General features: G+C 42.7%; 4 protein-coding genes across 7 annotated transcripts in view; 1 reads left to right on the plus strand and 3 right to left on the minus strand.

Annotated features, from left to right (window-relative positions):
* The first annotated feature begins 24 nt into the window (after positions 1–24).
* Udt (protein undicht) lies at positions 25–3088 on the plus strand. The gene is made up of 9 exons (XM_078194171.1): positions 25–185; positions 412–651; positions 729–886; positions 957–1104; positions 1177–1603; positions 1674–1828; positions 1886–2125; positions 2187–2419; positions 2496–3088. The coding sequence occupies exons 1-9, from the start codon at positions 134–136 to the stop codon at positions 2676–2678; spliced, it is 1836 nt and encodes a 611-aa protein (XP_078050297.1). The 5' UTR covers positions 25–133; the 3' UTR covers positions 2679–3088.
* LOC144476866 (protein FAM32A) lies at positions 2913–3844 on the minus strand. Its single transcript, XM_078194174.1, has 3 exons — positions 3706–3844; positions 3287–3419; positions 2913–3215 (listed from the first exon to the last, which is right to left on the minus strand). Exons 1-3 carry the CDS (start codon positions 3786–3788, stop codon positions 3093–3095), a joined length of 339 nt encoding a protein of 112 aa, XP_078050300.1. The 5' UTR covers positions 3789–3844; the 3' UTR covers positions 2913–3092.
* On the minus strand, positions 3705–8696 carry Arl8 (ADP-ribosylation factor-like protein 8). The gene is made up of 5 exons (XM_078194173.1): positions 8390–8696; positions 7921–8153; positions 6031–6641; positions 5239–5555; positions 3705–5160 (listed from the first exon to the last, which is right to left on the minus strand). The coding sequence occupies exons 3-5, from the start codon at positions 6151–6153 to the stop codon at positions 5040–5042; spliced, it is 561 nt and encodes a 186-aa protein (XP_078050299.1). The 5' UTR covers positions 6154–6641; positions 7921–8153; positions 8390–8696; the 3' UTR covers positions 3705–5039.
* A 4737-nt stretch (positions 8697–13433) lies between these two features.
* Positions 13434–26872, minus strand: part of LOC144477216 (very long chain fatty acid elongase AAEL008004) — a 42249-nt gene continuing 28810 nt past the window's right edge. The window contains exons 2-8 of one of the 4 annotated variants that reach the window (XM_078194753.1): positions 26556–26710; positions 20279–20469; positions 18667–18747; positions 16466–16549; positions 15107–15163; positions 14895–15000; positions 13434–14061 (exon numbers count right to left, since the gene is read on the minus strand). In XM_078194753.1, coding sequence (XP_078050879.1) covers positions 13586–14061; positions 14895–15000; positions 15107–15163; positions 16466–16549; positions 18667–18747; positions 20279–20469; positions 26556–26613 — 1053 coding nt within the window. In that variant the 5' untranslated portion in view covers positions 26614–26710 and the 3' untranslated portion in view covers positions 13434–13585. Of the gene's footprint in view, positions 14062–14894; positions 15001–15106; positions 15164–16465; positions 16550–18666; positions 18748–20278; positions 20470–22637; positions 22662–26555; positions 26711–26872 lie in introns of those variants that run through there. The other 3 variants (XM_078194755.1, XM_078194756.1, XM_078194754.1) reach the window with 3 other exon arrangements.

Consider the following 26872-nt stretch of genomic DNA (forward strand, 5'->3'; position numbering starts at 1 on the left):
ATTCAGATGGCAGCACAGGCATGATTCACAAGTGGGATGGGCGTTGGGGAAAAGTTATTACACACGTTGGATAATTGTTTGTAATTAATACAATATTTAAACCGTCCAAATTATCTCATACATTAATGACAAAATGAAAGAATCGTGGCACGCGCTCTTATTCGCTCTCTATTTTTTGTTGCAAGGTAAGCGTTTCAATGAATTTCAAAATCAACCACGATTGTTTACTACGTTTGCATGATTAACTCCAATTTGAATTGAATTCCATTGGAAATAAAATTGAACCTCGTTACAATAAATAAATTTCTTTCAGCGTAAATACCATTTGCTGAAATGATAACGAATTATTTAATAATATTACGTATTCCATTGTATCTAAAATATTGTTCAGCAACTACATTTATTTTTTAGTCACAGACTCTCTTCAGGATTGTCAAATCCCTTCTGTCATAAGAGGATCATGGTTTTCATGGGAAAATGGCAGAAACACTTTAACAGAGATCAATGCCGAAACAATGACCGATCGTGGTTATTGCATAAATATGTTTGAAGAGTATCATGTGAATTATACATTTGTATTTCAAAATGATGAGTGCTACCACTGTGTTAAACTGCTTGTTAGGACAGTGAATGTATTGGAGAAACTTGAAGGTACTAAGTTTATTAGAAATGTAATTAAATTGTAATATAATTTTATTACAAATAATTTTATTTGTTTTATACTACAGCAAGCTGTGTCAATTTACCCAATGGCATCGAGCCCACTGTGGAAAATGTGTGTAAAGGTATAAGACCCAATCAACAATTAATAACACTGTTCTCTGAAAATTATGTACCAGTGAACTGTAGATCATCTTTGGAAGGTGTTTGGCAATTTGCGTACCAGGCAAGTATCCGATCAAAGAATATAAAACCAATGAAGAATCGAAGAATTAATGTCTCTCTAACATTTACAGAATCGATACAGATTTCGTGGAGAGTGTAATCATCCTGATGCTCACATTAAATCATGTCAAACTGCGGGGACACAGTTCTTAATTACCAATCAGAAATTTAATATAACTTACAAGAAGTGTCCTGGTATGAAGGATACTTTTGATGGAGGTAATATTACTTACTATTCAAACGAAATGATAATAAAGCTACGCATCGCTTACCTGCCTTTAAATGTTTCAGTGGTCGAGTATAGCTGTCTGGGCGACTGGTTCGTTGACAAAAACCACTTCTTTGCAGTCGCGAATACGAAAGAATCAAGAAAGGATGAAAAGTACAGATGTTTCTTAAAAAATCGGGACGACGATCTTTTTATTGGAGTTTCTATTACAGCGGAATGTAATAAGTTGAAAACTGTTGAGAAAAGTCCTGAGCGTTTAAGAGTAACTCCTGTTAAGGCCGAAGTAGTGGAACCGGGATGCAGATTACCGGAAGACATGAGCGGGCATTGGATAAATACAGCTAACATTGATGCAGATATATTCATCAACGAGACGCACATCATTGAGACGTGGTATCCTGACGAGGGCCGTTACAGACGTACAATTTACGTGTGTCGAGAATCGAGGGACACTAGAGTGATGATGGCGAGATTAACTGTTGACGGATGGTACGAGTTGCGTTACGAATAAAATCAACGCCTTCTGACGCTGTAGTAATTCAGTAAATTTCATTTACAGTCAAAAAGATTACGTCTGCTTCGATTTTGTACGTCGACATCATAACATTATTAGGTATCGACGAGGTGTTGCAGTCATTAAGGACAATTTCCATACTGTCTGTTCCTGGGTACAATTCCCTAACAAAGAAGCCTGGAAATATGATTTATTCCTGGGTTAGTATGGCAAACAAATGTCCTAAAAACTTAGTTGATCATCTAATCAAATTTCAGCAAAGGATCCTGTACCGGTACGATGCCCTGTGGCTGGCAAATACATGTTCCAGCAGAAAGGAGATATCCTGTTTGAAACTAGAATTTTAGGTGGTGTGACGCTATCACCTCGTCCGAATATTTATTGCAAGCAAAATATTTCTGATTTTTCCGTGTGCGACACTGATCAGAAGGAAATCGCCATTGATGAGACCTACTGCTTGTCCGTAGATCATTTAGGAAGACCTGTAGACATTTACAGTAAGTTTTACGCTACCGTATTTTAGTGATAATGTTTCTGTAATGTATTTTTTACGTGAAGGTTTGCCCGATTACAAAATGAAATGCATCGGATTCTGGAAGGAGAATTTGAAATCGTATTTGATAACTTATGACGAGTTGGATCCGTTCAGTAAATACCGCTGTTGGGTCTATCAAAGAGCCGATTTGAATAAAGTACTCATGTCTCAAGCGATCGGTCCTTTCTGTGATCTTAAGCAAGACGTCACTAGTAGTAATTATACCGAGGGTGCTGCAGTTGCTTTGGAAATGCAGGTAAACTATAACGCTTGCTTCTATTATCCATTATTATCCATATAGTATATCCTTATAAACGTAATTTTGAATGTAGGAGTACGAAAGAGAACGCGACCAATGTCCGATGTACTTCGACGATGGTAGCAATCCTTGGAAAGTAACAGAAAATTACATAAAGATATTCCACTATGGTAGTGGAGGTACAAAATATTCGTATCCGTCCATTATAATGACTATTTCAGTTAGCATAGTAACATTAAGCGGATCTCGAGTTTAGCCGATAACTTTGTCCACTTCTAATATATAAAATCCGTCCATTTTATGTATATACACTTTGTTAGATCTGTACATTAGATTTTATACAACAGACTCGTGTAATGTACGCTAGATTAATAGTTGTGCATTATGATGTAATAATGTGAAAACACATCAAGAAATCTGCCTTATTATATTTAATTGTTTAGTATTTACATTTGTTCATACAAATCGAACATATATAACCATAAGACTTTTGTAGTCCATCCATTTTAGAGTTAAAGATTTGATATTTATATTTTTTTATAAACATTGCAATAAAGTACAATTTTATATAAGTGCAGATATTAATAACTTTAATAATGTAATTATTTATGTATACATTGTGTATATTTAAACAAAACGCTAATAAACTGAAATGTGCACTAATAATAGTTCACTTCGTCCAGCTGACTTTAGGTATGTCAAAGTGTTCTGTCAAGCTATCCAAGTGCCTGTTAAATTCTTCTACTCGCTGTTTGTGTGTCATAGAGGCTTTCTGCTTGATCCTTTCGGTTTGCTAAAAATAATAATACAATGATAATTCTAATTCCATGAAAATAAAAAGGCTGTCACTAAACAATTGCTCACCATTTTCTCTTGCATTTTTTGGAATGCTATTTCTGCCTTTGTTCTTTTGATTTCTACCACTTTGGGTTTCTCTTCTTCTTCGATTTTCGATACTTCTACCAACTTCTTTTTTTTACCTTCCTTATTCTTTTTCCTAATTCGCAAAAGAAAATAAATGCTTGTAGTAATTATTAAGAAAACACATCTATTTCGAACACTATCAAGGATTGCAGAGCAAAAATAAGTTTCGATGATTTCCGTCAATCGAATAGTTTTATTTCAGTCATAGATCATAACCAATTAGTTTAAAAATCAATAAAACTATTGATCATTTGTTATGCTGTCAGACACATTAACCCATGGAGCTATAGTCTTTCGGAGTTACCTGTCAAAACATCTACATAACCTAAAAGTAGGAGTAAAATCGATCGTTTACATACTTTTTGCTGATACCTTGATCATTTTTCAACTTTAATGCACCCTTGGCTGCATGCGCATAAGGATCGTCAGTTGACGCAGGCATTTTAATTTTTTAAAACACAATTATCCTTCTTCTTGTACGCTTTATCTTCTCCTGACTCACAACACGGAATATACAAACCCAAACAACTTTGTATATCGAATCTCGACTTAACTAATCGATCGCGTGACGACGATTATACATCGACCAATCGAAACTTCAAATTAGAATCGAACAACAATCGATTCGAATATTCAAATTCATCTAATTACAAACACTGAATCATCGATGACCAATCGTTTGGTTTTAATAGAAATCACCAATCCAATTGACGATTAAATGAGTATTGTAGCTAATTGTAATCATGAACAAGCTAAATTAAAAACATAATCGTCAATCATAAATTGTATTAACTATTGCCTTTCCCTGATTCGATTCGTGGTTTCAAATGGTTACAAATTTTTGTTAAATATTGTCGTTTTAAAAACATACAATATTTTATTTTTCTTTTCTTCAATGATTGTAGAAATTTCTTCAGAGACGATCCTCCATTTAGAAAAATGGATTACATCATTTTATTCTTCTCATATTTATATATATATATATATATATATATATATATACGTGTATATACATAACACAACTGTCATATTTTCCGAGGATCATAATAAATCGGTATAATATAGTTAATCATTCTCCATTAATTATACAAGTTTACTTAGCGTCATATTCGTGTACATATAGCGATCAAATGTACGTAATCTCTATGCCGTGACTTATTAATGGTAATTAAATATTTCCGAGAATGTGTTACTATAATGATAAAGTAATGTTTCTTTGCGCCTGCATTCGTACTAGCTACCATTGTTTCTACGTCAACCGTTTAAATGCTATTTGCTCGTTTTGATGGTTTTATGTATTAGAACAACAGCAGTGTTACCTCGAACTGATCATCTAGAAACGCAATATAAAAAGGTTGTTCACTTATATTCCTAAAAGTGCTCGCAAGGATGTATGTGTTCCGTTATCGTTCGCATGAACATATTTGGCTTAAGCATAACTTCCTTGGTAATCATTTTTTTTTTCCACGACATTTTCTACGGTATCATTTTCTTTTTTCTCTTTATATGCCTGAACGAAGGACAGCTAAAGCTTAGATTTTTCGAAAAGAACATTTTTTTTCTACGATAATCGATCAATTCAGAATAAAAATTGCCGAACACTTCCTCGCACGTTTGATCCCAATTCTGCTATCAATATCTTGGGTTTTTTTTCCGGTAAGAATGTATAAGAACAAAAACTTTGTTACACGTATTAGCGAACACCACTTCTAGAATGTGCTATAAGCCACTGCAATGTAATATCAATATTGTCTTTTTCTTTGCACGAGATACTGTAGCAACAGATTTCACGATCTTGAATAGCAGCTAAGTTCCTGGAACAAGAAACGCATGTTAATCATAATTGGTCCGTTACGCTTAAGAGCACCTTTTATCAAAGAACGTTTACATACATTCTTTCTATGAGTCCATTCTCATCTAAAGCATGGGCTAAGTCCCTTTTGTTGCCAAGCACCAGCACCGGAATACCAGCTAACTGAGGTTTGTCCAACAAGTTGTGTAACTCGTTGCGACTCGCTTCTATTTTCTCAGGGTCGGCCGCGTCCACCATGTATACTATCGCGTTCACGCCTCTACAGTATCGTTCCCACATGGATCTAAACCTTGGTTGGCCTCCGATATCCCACACCTTTATAGTGACATTGCCTTTTGTTATTTTGCGCATGTTGAACCCAACAGTGGGGATCATATCCTCGCTAAAGTGCCCCGACTGCAAAGAAAATATGAACATTATTCAGTGTTACAACCCATTCCTGTATAATATAATATAATTTAAATATAACGATTCTAAGGAATTTTTACGAGCGATGCAACAACGAAGTGGTTGCTCCAAAAAGATCACTGCTGCACAACATCCGTCGAATTTCTGAGTAAAATAAATTTACCGCGTCGGCATTGAAACGCGAAAGGGGACGATTCGGTTGGAATTCTCGCACGAAGCATCGTGTTCGGTGCAAAGGGTTGGATCCAAGGGCGGGTACATTGACGGTTTACAACGACGTCAGTCAAGCCGAGTTATTTCGAATGGAATATAAAACCTAACCAAACCGCCCGTGCGTGTCTCTCACGGCCAAAGGAAAAGTTTTCAAATTTCCTTGCCGAGGGTGGCCGCGGGTACAGCGGGCCGCCGAAAAGAAAATTCCCGTGAATCGTACAGCGACCGACGAACGAAGAATCTTTCGTACCGCGATAACATTTACGAAGGTAGTTTTCCCACTGTACTGCAAGCCGACGAGAGTGAGTTCCATCTCTTCTTTCCAGAAGAGGGACTTGAACCAGTCCAGGATCCGATTGATAAGTGCCAGCATTTTCTCGACGTTCGCTTAATCCAGCGCCGTCGACCGTACGTATAAAATCAAATGGTTCACTTAAAGTACGCCGCTCACTGGCTTTGACATGTAGTCATTTGCGCTCTCGGGTACGACGTCAGGATCCAAAGGTATGCGTGTACCGCGCTAGTCAGTGTCCGGCGCTGACTAATTTGCGCGCCACCCGGTCGTCCCGTTGTGCCGCGAGATCCCGTGCCGAAATCCCACCGACTACCGAACCGATATCTCGCGCACAGAATCAATTTGATCGCAGTTATCAACTGTGCCCTCGCCAAGCGGTCTTGACAGTTCGGGCATTGACGTGCAGCAGAAGACGTTCCCAGCGGTTCTCAACCGTAGTTCCTACACGTCCTCGTCCGTTTCCTTAATAATTCAGCAGGCGAACAGAACATGGGCGACCTCTGGCTCCGCCGTTCCAGGTGGACTCTAATCTGGGGTGCGGAATCTTCGTCGGTTTACAGCAATTTCTGTCGAAACAGGCCGGGTTAATCAGTTCGCGACCAATAATTTTACGAAATGTTTTAAATATTTTATACCGTACTCCTGGCGCAATAGGAAGCCGATCACATCGGCGAAGTATCTGTTGAATTCCGGTATGTGGGGGGAGGGTGTGGTGCACGTACAAAGGACCAACAGTATTTCTGTACGAATGTATGCACCAAAATCGAATAGCTTGTTTACGAAGAATGTAAATTGGTACGTGTGTATGCACGTATACGGTCGGTCTTGAGAACAATTAATCAGCGAACGTCACGCGATCGATTTGATCGGCTGATAAAATTCGTTCGTCGTAAATAGGTATACATACATAATATAAATTACAATCACGGATTGGAATTCGATGCGTTCATTGTGAAATATTTTGGTTCGATTGAACATTGCTCGCTTCTTCGGCGAAACGAGAGTTCTACTATGTAGTTCGAAAAAACGACAATGTGAAAACGAATCGAATGTTCTTTGCTGCTTAGAAAAAAATCGTCGTCGCGGTAGCCTGGTATGAATTTTAATTAAACAGCAAGAACATGCATAAGCATTCATTGTTGTGTTTCTGTCTTTTCCTACTTCCATAAATGTTCCATTGTCCGATGCATCTCCTGATCGATTAAGATGAGTATTCTCCGTGCGTTCGTGTGGTCGTAATGACAAAGTAAGTTAGTGACGATGATCATTTTGATTACTTGCATTCATCGAAAGCCTGCCAACGTGTTACCATGTTGAAAGTCAGTAATGACCGTTAATACAAGTGAGTCCGTCGCGGTAGATGACTCTCGACAAATTCAGGTTGCTACGAAACTATATTGTACGGCAGCGGTTCTCAACCTTCGATTTCGCGAACATGTTACTTTACGATCTTGTTCCTCAATATTTATATATACATATTATTATTATTATTATTATTGCCGCGACTGTCCCAAACGTTGAGCTCGTCTGTCGCGGACCGAAATAGATTACAATTGCTCGTATTTCAACCACCGTGGTGCTGTTGCATGTGAAGTGCATTATCCAGTACGTTTATTGATCGTTCAAATATTTGACATTACGTCGATTCAAATATTGCGATGTATCGATTGAGGACAATTGCTTCCGTATTTATAGAAGTCATCGGAAACGCATTCTGTATATCGAGGAAATAAAAATACCTTTGCATATGACCACCGTAATCCGCCCTAAATATCGTACACAATTGTTTAATTAGGGGAACAAAGGTGTCACAGTATTGTTTTATTTTTATAAATTTCAACTGACCAGTTGGGAGTCCTGTGGCATTTCTTCGTATGTTTAAAACAAAACTGTGATATCGCATTAAAATTCTTTGTTGCAATGGAATTATCTGTGTGGCACAGTCCCGCGTTGTTCGTATATTTCAATTTTGTTTAATTTATGTAGATCCATCTCGCGATCTGCATTCGATTATCTCGTGTTTTTGTATCTTATCGAATACGCGATTGTCCAGTTCCATTTTAATTGTTAAATAACAGCTGTAAAAGTTAATATATCGTGTTACACATAAATTATCATATTTTGAACGCGTTAAGGACAAAGAGCAGGACGCCGAATACAATGGACAATGAGAAAATATTGTGTAAAATATAGTGTAATTCGGTTGGTTGAGTCATGATCTGAACAACATGTTGATATACATATATGTATATGTTCTCTCTATCCTAGAAAAGGAAGCGGATGATTCAAGATGATAATAAATTAAATTACAAACATGATAACCCCTGCTGAACGGCTATTTATGGGACCATTAGTCATCTAACGGAGATAAGAAAAATAATGGAGTTCTACGGCAGGAACTGTGCACCAGAACGAACTTATTGTCGGTTTGTTTCCGATAAAGATGAAAGACAATTCTTCAGTATGCCAGCGCTGTGCTCTTATCACCTCCTTTAGTACATTGTTCCAAATATGATACGGCATATGACCGATTCCCGATAATTTCTAAAAAGTTAATTAACCGGTCGATTTGGTTGAACTGACATTGCATAATGCTCTCATCTAACTTAACCTAGCACAGTCGGGATAATTCTTCCTAAATCGACTTTCTACCTTTCTAACCTGTCACTCCTCCCCGTACTTGCATCGGAAGAAAATATACAGAAAATATACGTGTTCTGAAAGTACTTATACAAATGTTCAGAAGATCCGTCTGGATATATGTCGTACAAAAATGTTCATTCAGTATTGCAAATATAGACAGATAATTTTTCTCGCATTTACCGGAGTTGTTCGTGGGCGACAAATCGATATCCTGCAAAAAAAGGAATCAACAAACACACAAAAAATATATAATTAACATAATAGTTAGGTATACTTCGAAGAACAATTATGTTTGTTTCGCAATGTTGTCATTTGTTCTGTTGCACAACATCGATGCAATAAAGTCTTTTAAATGATTCTGTGCTCTTACATTATTTTATTATCCTTCAATTTTGTCATAATTAATGTTTTCAAATAACCGCGATAGCAGCGACTCCAGCGGAGAAACGACGAAGCTTCTTTCGAGGTTCGTACAGCGCCAATTAGTCCGGTGGCAAAACGCTCAAACTGTTAGCCAAATTACCGACAGTCGATTTTGGCTAACAGTTTGAGCGTTTTGCCACCGACTAATTGGCGCTGTACGGACCTCGAAAAAAGCTTCGAGATTTCCCCGCAAGAGGCGCTGCTCGTCGGAAAAGGCGGCAGTTTTTAAATTTTCAAGAAGCTTTGAGATTGTAATTGATCTGTATTTGTAATAACAAATAAACTTTTATAACACGATATAGATGTTGGAAAATCTCCTGAATATTCCCCTATCGTTAAACTATTTTCGCCACCTTTAAATTGGCAAATTTCTATTAGAAACAATAAATAATATATCTCAGCATGCAGATAGGTGCAATAATATTTCCTGAAGATTCGCGCACTTTTGGAATGATTTTTAAGTGACTTATATAAATAACAGCAGGTAGACAATGATTTTTTTCTTAACAACTCTTTATTTATAATAATATCTAGATGTTGATTCGTATATAAATTATCATTATGCGCACGACACTCTCTCCAATTTCCATTCGCCTAACTCCGCCGCGAAACGTGGCAAAATGATTGATTACCTCGGGTCCTCATCACTAGTTTACTCTCGTTTACGATAGTACAAAACTAAACCTACCTATGTACAAGGTGTACGAAACGTGCAAAGCGAACGAAACACCAAGCGGACGTTTTGTGCGCGTCGATCGTGTCGTCACGTTAAATCAAATAAAAATTGATCGTACACGATTTCTATTCCCGTGGTACATAGTTTCTCAGGTGATCCAAAGGGGCAGGGAAGGAGCGGAAGGATGATCCAATGATCATGATCGTGCTCCGAACAATTCAACGATATATGCATGTATATATATATATATATATAGATAGACGTTAACAATGATTGATTCGTGTCTGCTTTTTCTTTTTAGGCGATCTCTACCGAGAACACGTGAGCAAGTATCATTACTAGACTGCGGATCTTTATGCAGAATGAAATTGCATCGAGTAGACAAGAAGGAATTGTCTGAACAATCATTTAATAATTTACTAAAAAGTTAAGTGTATCCTTATTCAGGATTCAAGAAAGATAAACGCGTTACCTTCGATAATGTGCCGATTTGAATTGAGTTATTCTACAAACGAATCGGACATTCATAAGAGACTTTTAAATTTTCCTACCGTTCCCAATTCCATTTATTTAATTAATTATTTATAAACTCATAAAATCCGCAGTCCAATCGTTAAATTAGATCTAGCATGTTAATTTTGGACACAAAAAACGGCGATGATTCTTCGCGCGAATGATCTACATCACAGATCTCGCCGGGTAACGAGCGTTCCGCCTACAAAAATAGAATGAACAGAGCGATCGTCTTTCCAAACTTCGCCGCTGGAGAAAAATAGAAATGCTCGCGGACGTTTTCCTAAAGTCTAACAAATGATTTCATCATCTTCATCATCATCTTTATCATCATCATCATCCTCATCATCATAAACAACAACAACAAACAACCATGGTTCTGAACACTCTCGACGATTTAGCACTGTTGTGTGTACCGGGATCTCGGTATCCTGCGAACCAAAAATCCCGGTCAAATAGATCTTTGTCGATCCGGAGTATTGAAACGATGCCCCTCGAGGTCTAATCTTATTGCCAAGATCGCGAAGATGTTAATGATCCTGAAGCCCGCATTAAGACAATCTAAGATGGTCGTGTCGTGGAAAATTGAGGGGTCCCCGAGATCGCATCGTCGCGACGTCCGGATTTTTAAGGCACATCGGGTTACTCGCAAGGCACATTACAAGAATCGAACACTCGGTTCTCGAAGACGTTTCCTCAGGTTTGTGCGATTCGTACAATTACAGTCGGCTAAATGCCAATCAATCGGCGAGGAGCTTGGAAACGGGCTGCGCCATTTTCTAAACGAGATATTTTCGACGTTTTATACAGTATCGTCTGCACGATGCTATCAATAAATACAGGGTTTATTGTAAATTTGAAACATCTATTTGATTCATCTATGAATATTTGTTAAATTGTAGGTACTTTCGAAATACCTCGATCTTTTCCTTTGTCTACATAATTAAGAAATTTGTCATCTATAAATACATTTTGTAACCCTGCACGATAATGGCATCTAACAGACAGTGGTTTCGAATAAGCCGATGTTCGAGTCCTTGAAAATACATCGTCTAGGAAAAGGTGTATCGCTCTATAAAAATGTTTGAACCGCCGATCGTCGGCTCAGATCCGTTTCTGTCGCCCTCGTACGGTAAGTCGAAGCGTAAACGTCGCAATTTGGTGCATCATTCTACAATCTACGTTTATCTATACATTATTAATTAGGTCGTTAGGTCGTTCTTATTACCGATTAGTAAAAAAACTGCGTACTTTGTACAACCTTCCCATCAAATTGAACTCGAATGTTTCCCCTCGTTTTACTTCTCGCTGTTTCTCCTGCTACCATTTCCGGCTGACAAGAAGAAAAAATCGTCGTTCCGAAGATTCAGAAAACGGTGTAACTCTCAGGACATGTACAGGCACGTATTACACAATTTATCGGCCGCTCAAATGCCGCCCTAGAGCGTACTAATTTATTCTCCAAATGGAAAGCTAAACAACGCGATTTCTCTCGGGGTTAATTTCGATCGTTTCCAACATAATTCGCGCAATACACGCCCTACAACGACTCCAGAATTTTTTACTTGCTACAATTCCCTAAAACCAAGTTGCCCAGCAATCCTCCAAACTCTACAAAAGGATCCTCCACCTATCCGATTCACCGTTCAATCATTCCCCTGGCACTTTACATAACAGATTTTTACACGAGATAGCAGACGGAGAAAATTGTATAGGTTCACACGCTTTAAACCTACGGTAGATTCATCGACGAAGAAAAATTTTGCAGGACCTATGTTTTACAAAAATATAACAGAGACTTTCTGGAGTCCTACGCGTCCCGAAAATCTCACAACTTCTTGAACCCTCGGTTCAAGAGATGATCCGTTGCGAGTGGGGGCTTTGGTCGAGCACACGGAAACAAAAGGCGAACGTAAATTATGTACAATGTTTCAAGCACCTCTCTAACCATCGGAATCCGTTCTGTCATCCGTCACACGCCGTCTGACAATCGCTCCTGAGGGACGAGTCGCGGCGTAGAATAATTGTCGGACCGGCCGCTCGAATTCCGCGGAAGCTCGCTAAAAAGCTCGGCTGACAGCTTCGAGAGACGATGGTCGTCGGTCGACGCGGAATTATCCAAGGGGACTCCCGATGTCGACGAAATTTCGCGCGGTGCCCGAACACGCCGATCCGAAAAGGTTTCCGGTTTCCGCGCGCTCGCGCGAGCTTTACGTAATCCGCGGAGAGGAAAGCGCCGGGGCATTCGCGGGGTACTCGCGGCTGTTCGGAGGAGCCATGGGAGGGGGCCGGAAATTAAGGTCGTCGATTATCGAGGGCGAGCGAATTTCCCAGCGGCCCGGGGATCAACGATCAAGCCGGCCCAAGGATCCACGAAAAAAAGGAGATCTTCCCGAATTGCGTAACGAGATAACGGACCGCGGCATTGTTGCGTAACCCCCCGATCGGAGAGACTCCACACCGTTAACGCTCTTATATAATTCCTTGTTTTTATATAATCTATGGAGCGGCGGTCGCCGACGCCGCCGAGGAAGCCGAGATGCCGGGTAAAAACGCGGCTCCCGGCCGCGTTTAAAGAATTATGTGAAACCGTAAAAATGCCGCGGAGACAATGATTTGTTCTAATGGGAAAGCGACGATAGAGGCCTAGGAGGAGGTGGAGGAGAAGGAGGAGGAGGAGGAGGAGCAGGAGGAGACCGGCCGAAACCGATAATCGAACCGCGCGGTCGATGATAGACGGACTCTCTCTCCTCCGCGTGTTCCGCTAATCATTCGGCAGTAATCCTAAAACTTTCCAGGTAACTCGTGAACGAAACCCGATGGTTCGGCGTTGACGATGGCGGGTCGGAGCGAGCAAAGAGTCAGGAGCGCGGCTCGTTTTTGTTTGACAGTGACATTGAGGTTATACACGCCGCGCTGGCTCTTTCTCGCTATCTGTCTACCTAACTACCTATCTACCTATTCCTAGCTTATCTATCTACCTATCTATCTGTCTGTCTCTCCTTCTGTGGACTCGCGGAGCAATTTTGTACTCTTCCCGTGTACCGTTGTGTCCCTGTGGTCTATCGGTATTTTTTCTTTTTTTTCGTTGCCCTTCTACCTTCTAACGCGGCGACGTCCGTTTCTCGGTGGCCAGACGAGGATCGGGAGCATGAAAGCGCGTAGCAGCCCGGATTCGGCGACTCGGAGGATCGATGGATAGGGGGGCGAGATGATTCGATGACGACGGTCCGACGACGTGACCGAGCGACCCGGTCACTCGGCCGTCGTGTACGATTTTCGCAGGTTCAGCTCGGACGCCGCCAGGCTGTCGCCTTTCACGTAGTAGTCGGCCGGGTCCCTTCTTCCGGACGTGCTCGTGGAACCGTTCGCCACCGCGCTGTTGCTCTGCTGTTGGCGCTCCTTCGCCGCCGCGCCGTTCATCATCATCATCGACCGTTTCTTCTTCTGCTGGTAGCTCTGCTGGTAGAACTCGTTGAACAGGAAGAAGAACATGGTCGCGTGTAGACCGATCCACCAGACGAACGCCTTCGGGTAGTTGCAATCGATGAACAGAAGCTGGAACGCGTGGATCATCACCGCGACGAACTGCACCATCTGGAACACCGTCAGGTACTTCTTCCACCACAGGTACGGCTGCACTCGGGGTCCCATCGCCGCCAACAGGTAGTACGTGTACATCACGATGTGCACGAACGTGTTCAGCAAACCGAAGAACGTCGAGTGACCACCTGAAAGAAGAACCGACATCGTTAATCCATCATTTCGCGACTTTTCTGATAGTTAATATATTATATTAATTTGTTCGCGATGTCTTCTTCGAGGCGACGTTATTTCGAATCGAGTTCGCGCTAAGACCGGCATCGATGCTTGTGCTCCCGGGGCAACGCTCAAGGACATGTTCAGGAAACCGCGCCTGACGAGAGAGGGTCCGCACGAGCGGTTCTCGATAAAAAGTACACGTGGTTTTCGCGTTGAAGAAAGTTGCAGCCGCGGCGATTCGCGTGCCGCAACGAGTTGCAAAACTTGCAGGCGGTTGAACCTCTATTCATCGAATTTTTTTTCTTACGGGCGCACGTTGCCGCCCGCGTGAAACCGCCTTTAATGAGACTACTCCGAGGGGGGAGACTCGTTACGCCGGGGGTAACTCCGTCACGAATTAGGCACTGACCGACCCGAAACCGCGCGCCTAATCGTTTCCGAGAATGAAACGACCGAATGACACGAATTCCGGCGGAAAGTTGCGAAACTAGACTGCCCGGACGCTGTACGATCGCGTCGCGGCGAGCCTCGCGAACAATTCCACGCGGAGTAGGACGAAACCACGGTCTGAATCCTCTTTTGATCAGCTGACCCATTGAAGAAGCTCTCAGGCTTTCGATCTCTTTGTTCTTTTCTTCTCAGGTTCAATAATCGTCGACCAAATTCTTCGTTTCCTGGCAGTCGCGTTTTCACAGATTTTTCAAGCTACTTTAACTATATAGATATGTTAGTTTAATTCTTTCTGATAGATTTTTCATTCCTTCTCAATACATTCTTTAACCTACTGAAAGGCATCACGTACCTGGAGTGAACTTGACGCCGAACCAGACCGACATCGGCATGCAACCGTGGTGGATCACGTGCAGCGTCGACACGTGGTTATTCTTCTTCCTCAGGACGAAGAAGATCTGGAAAGGCGAGCGAAGAATGCGAGTTAGATTAATTCTTTAAATGCGAAAATCGCGACGATGCAACGCGCTCGAAGCGAGAGACTTCCGCGACGACTCTACTCACCGTGTCCATGAACTCCGTGAATTTTGAGAAGTAATACCACCAAGAGGCGTGCACCATCTGTGTTTTGCAAAACATCGATTAGATTTTTCTTGACAGCATACGATTAGGATCGCCGTGGCGAAGCTTCGGAGCCCCAGCCATTCCTTCCAGTGATTACACATTAATAAACAATAATTACATATCAACAAAGCAATCGTGTTGCTCTTACAATTAATTTACAGATAAGAACGCTGGCGCTCCAAAGATTCGTCGCGGTTAGGTCGTAGAAGGCAAAAAACCCCGTCCGCGGATAATTTCTCGATTTGGCTCTTTCTGCGTGAAAGTGAGCGAATCGGAACGTGTAAAGTGACCACTGGTCTGTGTTTATGGTAAACGAGTGTATTCGTCGGGTGTCTGTTCCCAAAAGGGTTCCGTCGTTCTCCTCGGTTTTTCCTTTTCGTCACGGCGTTGTCCTACGCGCGACTCGTTCGTTAAACAGTGTTGTGTTAATTGCGTAAAGCGACTATTTTCCGTGGTTGTGTTAGCTTGCCCGAGTTAACTACTGTCGCCTCCAAGAAACACTACTCTTTGAGGAGACTTAGCGCTAAGAATATCCAGTGTGTGAACATTGCTCTAATAAAATACAAAGATAATAGGACACAGAAAGAACGACAGCCTGAGTAAGTACAGGTAATAACCTCGCACATACCGTTAAACTTCGGTCAGTTCACTTCGGGAATGCACACCGATTACAAAACAGATACCAAACAGAAAATTACTATGTAATAACTCGTTCGTCTCGTAAGAACGGTGGTTCAAGTGAACGAATTGCACAGAATGTTCTGATTCAATACATTCTTGGACGTGATCGAAAATTGTCTCTGGTGATTTCAATCTTCGTCTAAGTGTTATACAAAACATTTTGTACAGTTCTTTGAACGTATTTGTCCCGATACCTTGGTTGACAGAATGTGCGGCGAGTGTTTGATCTGATGCTAGGCACGTCCAACTGGGAGCAGAGGCGACGATCGCAGCTCGAGGGCCACTGGGCGGAGTTAGAACATCGAAACAGTGGGGGAAACGCGAGAGAGACCAATAAGCGAGCTCGCTGCGCGGCGTTTTCACTCGCAGTTATCCCCACCGCGAGACCTTTATAGGCGTGGCTAGCTCCGCGAGTGGCTCTCGAACCTCTACTCCTGCTAACACCGATTCATCGCAGGGAAATGATAGTATAGGCGATCTACAGAGCTTACAGAGTTCAGGGACCTCGTTCGTTAGATCTTTAGATTTGTACTAAAGGATCTGGATTAGCACCGACTTGGACATGCTGTGTTTTAGTGTGTGTGGTCGCAGGTGTTAATGGGGGAATGTGTCACCCACCCTTAGTACATCGGGGCGATCGCTGTAGTCTACGGGTTGGCACCTTAGGGAATACTCGCCAGTCAGCCATCCGGACATTCCTATCTGCAACCACAACCGCCCAGAGGCCAAAAAGGAATAAATAATTGAGACAGGGGGCAGCGTAGAGAGACACGAGTGATACAGTGAAACAGTGGTACAGAGATGCGGTGAGACAGTTGAATAGTTAAATAGTGAAACGGTGCAATTGTGGAATAGTGAAAGAGAGAAGTTGTGATACTTTGAAATAGTAAAATAATAAAATAGTAAAGTAGTAAAATAGTAAAGTAGTAAAGTAGTAAAATAGTAAAATAGTAAAGTAGTAAAATAGTAAAATAGCAAACAGAAAAATAGCAAAACAGAAAAAAGTAAAATAGTAAAACGGCAGAACAGTAAAATAGTAAACCAATAAAATAGTAAATGAGTGAAAGAATGAAACAGTGAAACAGTGCAGTGGTGATACATTGAAACGGTGTAATAGTTAAATACTTAAACAGAGATATACAGAAACAGTGTATCAGAGGAATAGAAAAAACACAGAGTGAAGAGAGAGAGAGAGTAGAAAGAGGGGTCCGCCCAGAGTAGTAGAGGGAATAAAAGCTGGGCTGCGACAGCTGCTGGTACATCATGTTCTTGGTCGCAGTTGAACAATGAAGGTCGAACATGAACGCATCCTCGTCAGCTGTGTGCGTTCTTCTGTTGCTTTACTTACTGTTCGCTTTCTCGAGAGCACGAGCGACTGAAAATAGGCCAATGTATCTGTCAGATCAATTTCGAATTTCTCGAAGACGAAGATGATCTTCGATAATTTAGGACCTGTTAAATCTTTGTCCAACCTTCACGCATAAGACACAACGGAGCAGAAGCGGAGATATAGATCAGCTGTTGCTGCAGCAGAAATGAGAGAGAGAGAGAAGTAACTATAGACGGAGACGGCCGGTATTCTTACGTTTATTTTCACCGTTCGATTGAAGCGATTTAATCATTCTCTTTGCGGTATTATTGTCTGAATTTGCAAAAACGATACAACCGTTGCTAACAGATAACGTGTTAATACGCTCGCACCTTCGCAACTGTACCTTCCCGAAGCGCAGTTTTAATTCTGCTCACGATCGAACCTCGCGCAAGCGTTTAATTCGCGAACGCGTTGAAGTGTTAACAAAGCGTTGCGCGCACGGCCGTTGCAAAACCGTGTTTTTCCTGGAGAGAAGAAGAAGAGACGACGGGCCTCTCTCGCGTTGTCAAACGCGGGATCCTTGATAAATGAATCGGCCGGCGCAAGAAAGAGGTTGTCCGTCGAATGGAAATTCGCGAGCCTCGTTCCTGTGATCAGTCGTCTCGGTCTTCGCGATTCAAGGCGTCGAGACTTCGAATCGGCTCTCGGCCGGCTCCGTCGTCGGGGGATAGATGCGATCGACGATTAAAACAGTGTGAAAGCGTGAAAGCGTTTTAGCACGTTTTACTCCTCCTCGACAGGCTCTCCGTATAATCCTCCCCTCGGGTCGGCCGTCTACAAAAGCATCAAACAAACCGCGTTATAACAGCGTGGTATTATCAAAGTCTACGAGCGGCCACGTACAAGCTGAAAACATACTGTCGTCGTCGGACGAATTAGGGGGCACTCTGACAATCGCATTTTTTAACGGAGCACCGCGCGCGCCGGCACGACGTCGTTCAGAAGTCGCTCGAACAGTTGGTAATACTACAAATCGATCGATCTCGCTGGATCGTTTTAATTTCATAATTTGTTCGTTACTACGATACGCTAACTTGTTCTAATTACAATAAGGACATCCTCCACGGGAAATAACAAGCATACATATAAATACTGTGATAAAAGACACGGTGTTCTGACAAGGTAAGTCGATAATTCTTAACGCTCTATAGGTCTAGTATTAAATGACAAAGAGGTGCTAGTCTGCGTAGCTATGAACTAAATCTTAGCGCAAAGGGTTTTAAAAAGAAACAAATATCTTTGCTTGGTCTCTCAGAGATCCTCGACGCTTCCGAATACGAGTAATCGGCGACTTCTGAACGGTACAGGCTTTAGCGCGCGGGTCGTTCGATAAATCGGATGCCGGCGATTCATCCAGGAACGTTGGCATGTCGTTGACGTTGGGGCGAATTCGATCCGGTTGTCCATCTGCGGAAGAAGATCGCGGCACAAAAATCACAGGACTTACCCTGATCGCTGACGGGCTGTCGCTATAGTCCACCGGCTGGCAACGGAAACTATACTCGCCCCACCATCCGCCCATCAGGCACTGTTTGTTGGTAGGAAAATTTAACCTTTTATCACGCTCTTACAATCTATAGAGGTGCCGGCTCGAACGAGCCCGAAACCGGTTGCATGCTCGGTGCAGATTACTCCGCGTCAACTGTTACTCGGCTCCGCGCGCACCCACACACCCCCATACACACAAACGCACACACACAGGCATCTTAACTTTCGCTGTTTTATAAACATTGCCATGTTCTTGGCCGCTAAAGCACCGAGTCCCCCGACTGGACCCGCTCGATCGCGCGCCGATCGTTTATTCATAATTCTGATGCAACAGCTCCTTTCGTAAAAGCCGATTTCGCGCGTCGGACTGAAACGTTACACAAACATTCCGGCTTTCATGGATACCTCGTTAATTCAGCTATTTTATACTCGGGCGTGTTTCTGTCTGCCTTTAGAACGGTTTCCGATTTTATGCGATAGGCGCTGAGTGCCGATGACAATTCAGAGGCGCGTTCCAGGAATTTGATTCGTTGAGAAGCTGTTTGTTTTAATTGGCGGAGATAGCGGATAACTGTAGCCGCTCTGTTGGCGTGCTCATTGATGAACAGATTCTATTCTAGTTTGGATATGTACAAGGAAAAGCGTTTTCTGATAAATAAGAGCTTTAACAACGTCGAAGAGATGCGTGTCAACAATTCATTCCACCGAGTAACATTCATATAGATATTAACGCTAAACCTACCACGGTCACAATGACCGGTTTCTAGTTTTACGATATTAAACAAGCTTTAAGAGACCTTTTTGTTTGAATAAATTACATTATTGTAGCAAGCTTTATAATTTAATCTTGACGGAGTCTAAAACGGATTCTATTCATCGTAATTACATCAATATACAATATCACTGCTCGGTAGGTTTAGCGTTACTAAAACTGAACCGCGTGAAAAAACCGGCATCGATCTTGCAATCGGAGCCCGAGTAGAACAGCATCGGCGGCCCGATCGGAAAAGCAATTCGACGACGAGCGCCGACCAGGTTTTCCAGTCCCCGGATCGGCGAGAGCGTGGAAGGCGGCCCGTGGATCGGCGAGGCGGTCACGTGGAAAAGGCGTCGCAACTTGCGGATACTGTTCGCTCGACGTCATAGCAGGACTGCACCTTGCACCTTGCATTACGGTTTCGAACTCGACCGGACGTTCGACAGGTTCGCAGGGTATCGTCCGGCACACGCCGCGTGAGAAACGCCGCGGTCGTGCGCACGCCTGGTTTACGGACGTTCACGCAGTTACGCATGCAAACCACTGCGGAATTTTGTCATCGGCGAGGCCGACCGGATGATTCAGGTTCGATGGAGATTATGGTGCACGTTGCGCGTGGGCGGAGTGGAGAGAACGGTAGGTGGCTGTCGACAGAGAGAGAGACAGAGAAAGAAAGAAAGAAAGAAAGAGTGTGAGAGAGAAAGATAGACAGAGAGTGAAAGAGTATGAGAGAGAGAGAGAGAGAGAGAGAGAGAGAGAGAGAGAGAGAGAGAAGGAAAAGGAAAGAGAGAGTGGGGGAGAGACGGGAGTGTACCTCGTAGAACAGCCACGCCGAGAATATCATCTGGAACATATTGTAGACTATCAACGCGTTCTTCAGCTGAAACGGCTTCCTGTTCTCCATCATCTTCGGGCCGATCACCTTCACGAAGTACACGTAGCTCAGGCAGATCAACAGCGTCGGGAACGGCGAGCTCATCATGAACCAGTTGGTCGTCCTTTGATCTGAAATGTCGGTGTATGATTAACTGGTGATCGACAAAATTGTACAACATATAAATAGAAAAATACAACGCGTCGCCAATCGGTTTCGAGCCTTTCAGTTACTTTCGATATTGTTTTCCAATTACATTCCAAATCGTTTCTTAATTACGGAGGTATTTTCGGAGGTATTTTCGGAGGTATTTCCGGAGGCATTCTCGGCGAAACCAAAATGGCGACAGGCGTCCACGTGGTTCGCCGATCGCGGAAGCGGGCGAAAAAAGAAAAGCACCATCCTTCTACCGAGGAAGTTCGTGGGTCGAGGGACTAACGAGATAACGCGGGACACCTGGCCTGGTAAAAGTGTAACAACCTCGACCTTGAGACTCGACGCGCGGGGGAATCCTTCCTCGCCCTTCCCGGCCTTCGGAGGTTCAATCAACTATCGCGTCACCGCCATCGAAAACCAGTTGCGGAGAGTCCGTTTCATTAAATCGTCTCCGGTGTTCCCCCCCCCCCCCCCCCCGCGGCGGGGCGACCTTGGCTGCGCTTTCATCGCCGTTTTCAGGGTCTTCGGGGAAACGTAATCTCCGCGGATCGAATCGAGGTCGGATCGAGGCCAAATCGATCCACGATCGACGACTCTCTCGTTCACGCCGCGCACACGCGACAGACGTACGATTCTCTTGATCGGTTTTCTTCCATTGGATATCCACGGGTTCGTCGACTCTTGGACACGCCAAGAAAAAGATTTCCATTCACGGGTTCAACGATCCGACGCCCTTGGACCTCACCGGGGCTTTTCGAAGACATTTATCGCCGGAAGAAACGATCCGAGCTCTTCGGCATGGCGACCTCGAGGCTCGCGACGACACTGTGTCTCTCCCTCCTGGATTCTCGACAGAAATTGATCGTTAATTCTTTCGTCAGGTATTTCTATTCGCACGTTACTTCTTGAAAAGAAGAATTCCTATTAAAAAAATATTTCTCTCCATACAGAGGTTCCTAAGAAGAACGATTAACTATTAAATCCTTCTCGTATCAAACATCTTCTATCATTTCACGAGCGATCAACGAAACTGACTATTGTTTAAAATATTTTTCTATTATATTTATATTATAAACGACGTTTAACTTCATCGAATGTTCGTCAAAATGTTGGGCGAAGTTTTCCAGCAATATCCTCGGGTTTGCAAGTCTCGTGAAACCGCGTCGGAACTCGCGCTGCGATCGACTCGATGACGATCGATTTCAATGGAAAAATGTAAAAGCGAGATCGTCGAAGACGTTGACGGAGTTCGATCCTCTTCTCGGATCTTCCTCGAAACCCGGTCCCCGATCCGCGTGCATTGAATTATTCATCGTAGATGCAACGTGCGCGAGCCGGGCAGCGCGAGTGACGTTCGCCTAACTGCAACGTGATTCCTGTTACGGCCACCCTACCGCCCGTAGCCTTCGCTTGTGCGCTCATCGAAATCTCCGGCCTACCGCGATCCGGATACACGCGATCGTTCGAGGCAATCGTAATTATTAACATCGTGTTTAATTCTATATACTATCAATTCTACAATTAATAATAAAATTATATTAACTCTGTACTGACTTCTACATGTTTCAAGATATTTTATATTTCACTAGATATATAGTAAAGTGAATTCTAAGAGTATATAAAATATATTGAAACATATATATAATATATATATAAGTCAGAATAGATTTAATACAATATTATTTATAATTATATACGGCACTATGACACGTTCCAAATCGTTTAATTTAATTTAATATATTTCTAGAGTATCTGTTCAATAAGTTTGTTTCATCGGACTTCACCATAATTTATATTATAGTAGTATGTATGTCCAATGGAACAGCATTAGTGAATAAATTGCCTGTAAATCTGTATTATAGTAACGTCCCTAATTAAACGGCGTAGAACGTGTTAAAACGTTTCGTAAACCAAATATTAATCGTTCTTCGAGGAAAACATAATTCGTTGACTTTTCCGATTATTTTTTTTTTCGCCTCACTCGGTCATCGACTATTTCCAGCAGCTTTTAGCTCCTTCGCGAAGTTTGCTGTTCACTTTAATTTTCTTCGTTCTTCAGCCGATCTTTGTTATCATCGGATTTAACATCTTCGGCTGTTGCTGCTGCGTCTTCAGATTTTTCTGTTTTCCCTGTTTGGATTACCTCTTCGTTCCTGTCATCTTTGGAGATGCTCTCGAATCTTCTCGCTGTTCCGCGTTCTCGAATGTAAATTTTTCTGTCGCGTCTCGTTATTATTACAACGCGGATTTTATGCGCGTCGCGACAAAAACGGGACGGTCAATTAGTCGTCTTTTTGCAAACGTTTCTTGCGCGGTGACTTCCGGCCAGACGTCGAAGGATGTCTGACGTCCCCGGACATCGGAGTCGGACTGATGCCCGCCGCATAACAACCCGGCATCGATCGACCCGTGATCTTATGTAACAATGTGCAAACAACACACGCCGGGTATTTAAAACATACATTGTGTCGCGTAATAATCGCGCGAAATCGCATTCTCATGCGGTCGCTGCATAAGTCCGCGGTTTTTGTCGCGCCGTTTTTTTCTGCGCCGGCTAATTGCGAAAGAATGTTATTAAGATGTAACGACCACATGTTAACGAAGAAGCCGCGGAGAGCGTAAGCGATCTCGGCTGGTCCGACGATCGCTTTTTAAATAAGTTATTCTTCCCGGCGATCATTGGTCCTTTGTCCTGCTTTTCGTCGGCCGTTTAACGAGATGTTCGCCGGAGGAATCGCGACAAACACGATTTCGCGTAGAAATCTGCGATTACGGCAACACGGCGGCGTTGCGCAAACCCCTTCTCCAGAGAAATCCCGGTCTCTGTCCCCCCCTCCGACGACGACGGTCTATCAAAATCGAAGAAATCACGGACCTAGATTCGCTCTTAGGGGATATTCCATTGCCGTATCGGCATTCCGCGTGGTAAACGCCGTTCGATAATAATTAACTCGAGAATTTGATCCTCGAATTTCTTTCGCAACCACGGCGTCGTTCACTTTCTCGCCGGACACCGCGCGCGGCTCTATTTCGCCTCGAATCGCGTGCATTTCTTCGAAATCGAATCGCGTTCTTCCCGCCACGAGCTCAACCGTTGTCGCATAGAACTGTCCGATCTGTTTAGAACAGTTGGGAAATAACGCGACATCGATTTTACATGCGATCGTTCGCGAACGGAATTGGCCAACTTCGATCGACGATAACTCCGGCGAAAATTGTCGCAAGATCATGGCTCTTTTTTTACATTGAAGCTTGAAACCTCTATTTTAACAACATGTTTCTCGATTTTAAGTTCGACGCAGTTATGGTACTGTAGCTATTTATATGCGAGACTGTTTGGCATAAGCAAAATCGCCGAGTTTGACGAAATGCTCAGACTACAGAAAATTTTTTACAAAGATGCCGTTTACGGGGAAATAAAGTTCGATTCTTCCCCTTTAATTTAAAAAAAAATACGGCGAGCTGCGATTTTTTCTCGCAAAGTTACAGCACTTTGAATTAGCCCTGTTAACGCAAGCCTAAATGCCTGTCGATTTCATGCCGAAAATGCAAGGGTTGCTTCAAAATGCTGTAACTTCGCGAGAAAAAATCGCAGCTCGCTGTAATTTTTTTTAAATTAAAGAGGAAGAATCGAACTTTATTTCTGTGCAAACGGCATCTTCGTAAAAAATTTGTCATAGTCCGAGCATTTAGTCGAACTTTGGTAAACTAATGTTCATCATGCTCTAACGAATGAAATTGCATTTGTTGCAATCGATGCAACAAATTTTCTCTATAATACCTTTTTAATCATTTACGGACACTGGTCCAGCATCGAGTGCGTTAAAATTTCGTCAGAACGTGACAACGAGGAGCGACAATCTTTTCTAAATCTTGGAACATTAGTACACGTTTATACTAACGTGAAAGCGAACGTCCATGGACCACGGAAATTTTAAAGATCCGTGTAAAGCGTACATGAGATCGGTTTTGATACAGTATGAGATAGAGGACCGACTGTGATCGAGCGATCAATCAAACGATTGCGAAACCGTATGCAAATTTGGGAACACCGAAATTGCAGCGACGCTCCGCTCTACGCGTTCATTAATTCAGCGAACGAAGCACGAGGAGGCCGCGATAAGTTTTAATTAATTGTGTGTTACATTGATCCTCCGCGATAGGGATTTAAACGTGATCGATCGGTCGTCGATCATGATTCGAGGCTATCTGCTTCATTACGATCATTATAGTCGAATCTACTGTTATTTTTTATACTGTCAGAGCTAATGTTACTTTCCATATTGAGTCTAATACATGTTAAGGTAATGCATTACATAATATACTATACTTTAATACTATTGTAATTATACTATGACAATATACTACATTGTAATATGCTATGCATTATAATATACACAACAGGAATACAAATTAACTGATCTGACGCGACAGTCAGAGCCAAAGCTGCTGCGACTCTGCGTATTAGACTAAATGGAATCACTATTTAGAACTAAGTCTACCAGATTCGATTAGGCTTTCATTAGATGCAGATTGTTTAACGAAGCTGTTACCGCGGTGCTGACAACTTGAAGCAATGAATCACCGGACGCGCGACACGGTTCTCATGCTATTTCTCTTCTCATTTATCGTTCTCTCAAAAACATCGAGCGGAATAAGAGCGGCTTCCTGCGTCGCGTTACAATCTGAATAACCGATTAATCGTCGCCGATTAATTCATCGAAACCTTGACTAAGGATTAATTGCGACACTACGGTTCTTTTTCTGCTAGTTACGATAGGACGATTCGAGGCGGTCTCTCTTTCTTCACGCTTTTTCTCCGTTCATGCAAATGCGACGAGGCTACGTTCTTGTGGTTCATTTTTTTTCTCGCGACGTTAATTAGCGTACGAGAATTCACGGTGAACGATTTCCTATCGATTGACGTCAAACAGATCACTTTGTTGTGGCGACTGTTAATATCGGATTCCAAGGAAATTCACAACTTTTCCTCGCCGATAGATCGTCGCGATTTACATACGGTTTTCCACCAGTTCGTATCGGTCCGCGCACGTCGCAGAATCGCAGTCGCGGCGATCGCGCGGACACATTTTTTGCTCGGGAAACACGGCCGACGCGAACGTTATTGAGGAACGCGCTTCCGCGTTTAGAATTAATTCGCAGCAATCTAGTCTCGTTGATACGAAACAGTCTAATCGGATTTATTTGCAACGGACCCGAGATCAAAATTGATTTTCAACAATTCAACTTCGACCAGTTTGCTACCGTTTAATCCAATTAATTCGACGTCGTTTAACGCGATTAATTCGTCCCGGCGATTGACCCAAAGAAATCATAATAAACGATTCGCTATTTCTGTTCGATTTTATTCTCCGTGATGAATTGTATCGGAAGTAAATTCTTCAGTTAACGAGCCTGATAAACTACATGTGAATAAATCACACTGCTAAGCTCATTGATGGAAGTAATAATCTGCTTCAGATACAACTTTACACGGTGAATAAAATACGTAATACATAAGTAATGAGCGTCTCATTCGCCTACTATATGATTAAAAATAGTATATAATAGTAACAGTTATAACAATATAATAATACACGTAATAGCCGCAATAATCGTTCCATGAAATAACAAACAATCGAACAATATCTGACGCAATTTCGCTACAAATACGGAAACAAAGATCGACGGTTTTCTACTATAATTCTCGTCGGAGTAGAAGGTCTCGCGGCCCGGAGATCGTCGAGCATCGATGTACAGGCGAACCCCTAAATTTCGCGATCGCTGGTCGTCGTGTCGCGGCGCGAAACGAGGCGAAAAGCCGGCGAAAGGAGTGAGAGACTTTTCCTCTGGTTTCGTAATGAACTCGCGGTTCTAGTCGGCCAGCGATCGTCCCTGAGATTACTAGCCGGCAGAGCGGTGGCCGTTCACAGGGAGCCGGTTACGGGGGTTTCTCTCGTCGAGCGGTCCGGGTAGTCAACCGCCCGGACGAAGTCGCAAGGAAGTCGCAGGATCTCGGCTTCTCTAATGGGGTCAGTTCGCCGAGAGCTGGCCAGCTCACCTGCATTCTTGTCGAGTATCTCGTGGAGCCGGTCCACGTACTGCATCACGATCGACATTGTTGCTTACGTCCTTTCTTCCTTGCCAGTGAACCTACGACGTGTTTCGATACCTGGTTGCTCTGTGTGTCGTCTTCGACACTGGTCTCCTGAGATTCTGTAACAATGAAAACGGGAACTGTTATCATCTGGTCTGTATAAAAAAGGGAGGCAAGTGCGCACGGTAGAAACGCGTTAACTGTCGGCGGATATCAATTTATAGTTTTATTAATGGCTGTGCTTTATTAATATTGTCAGTTCCATATTTATAGTTCTCTGT

The sequence above is a fragment of the Augochlora pura genome, chromosome 11 (assembly GCF_028453695.1).
Source record: "Augochlora pura isolate Apur16 chromosome 11, APUR_v2.2.1, whole genome shotgun sequence".
In the NCBI taxonomy this organism is placed as follows: domain Eukaryota; kingdom Metazoa; phylum Arthropoda; class Insecta; order Hymenoptera; family Halictidae; genus Augochlora; species Augochlora pura.

What these genes read in the sequence shown, in the direction of transcription:
- Udt (XM_078194171.1), top strand. Translation starts at nt 134, where the DNA reads ATGAAAGAATCGTGGCACGCGCTCTTATTCGCTCTCTATTTTTTGTTG. An exon ending in GAAGGATACTTTTGATGGAG is followed by an intron (nt 1,105 to 1,176) that starts GTAATATTACTT and finishes TAAATGTTTCAG; the next exon opens with TGGTCGAGTATAGCTGTCTG. An exon ending in GAAATATGATTTATTCCTGG is followed by an intron (nt 1,829 to 1,885) that starts GTTAGTATGGCA and finishes ATCAAATTTCAG; the next exon opens with CAAAGGATCCTGTACCGGTA.
- Arl8 (XM_078194173.1), bottom strand. Translation starts at nt 6,153, where the DNA reads ATGCTGGCACTTATCAATCGGATCCTGGACTGGTTCAAGTCCCTCTTC. An exon ending in CCTTCGTAAATGTTATCGCG is followed by an intron (nt 5,556 to 6,030) that starts GTACGAAAGATT and finishes TTTTCTTTGCAG; the next exon opens with TCGGGGCACTTTAGCGAGGA. An exon ending in AATGGACTCATAGAAAGAAT is followed by an intron (nt 5,161 to 5,238) that starts GTATGTAAACGT and finishes TTCTTGTTCCAG; the next exon opens with GAACTTAGCTGCTATTCAAG.
- LOC144476866 (XM_078194174.1), bottom strand. Translation starts at nt 3,788, where the DNA reads ATGCCTGCGTCAACTGACGATCCTTATGCGCATGCAGCCAAGGGTGCA. An exon ending in GATCAAGGTATCAGCAAAAA is followed by an intron (nt 3,420 to 3,705) that starts GTATGTAAACGA and finishes TTTGCGAATTAG; the next exon opens with GAAAAAGAATAAGGAAGGTA. An exon ending in AAAAAATGCAAGAGAAAATG is followed by an intron (nt 3,216 to 3,286) that starts GTGAGCAATTGT and finishes TATTATTTTTAG; the next exon opens with CAAACCGAAAGGATCAAGCA.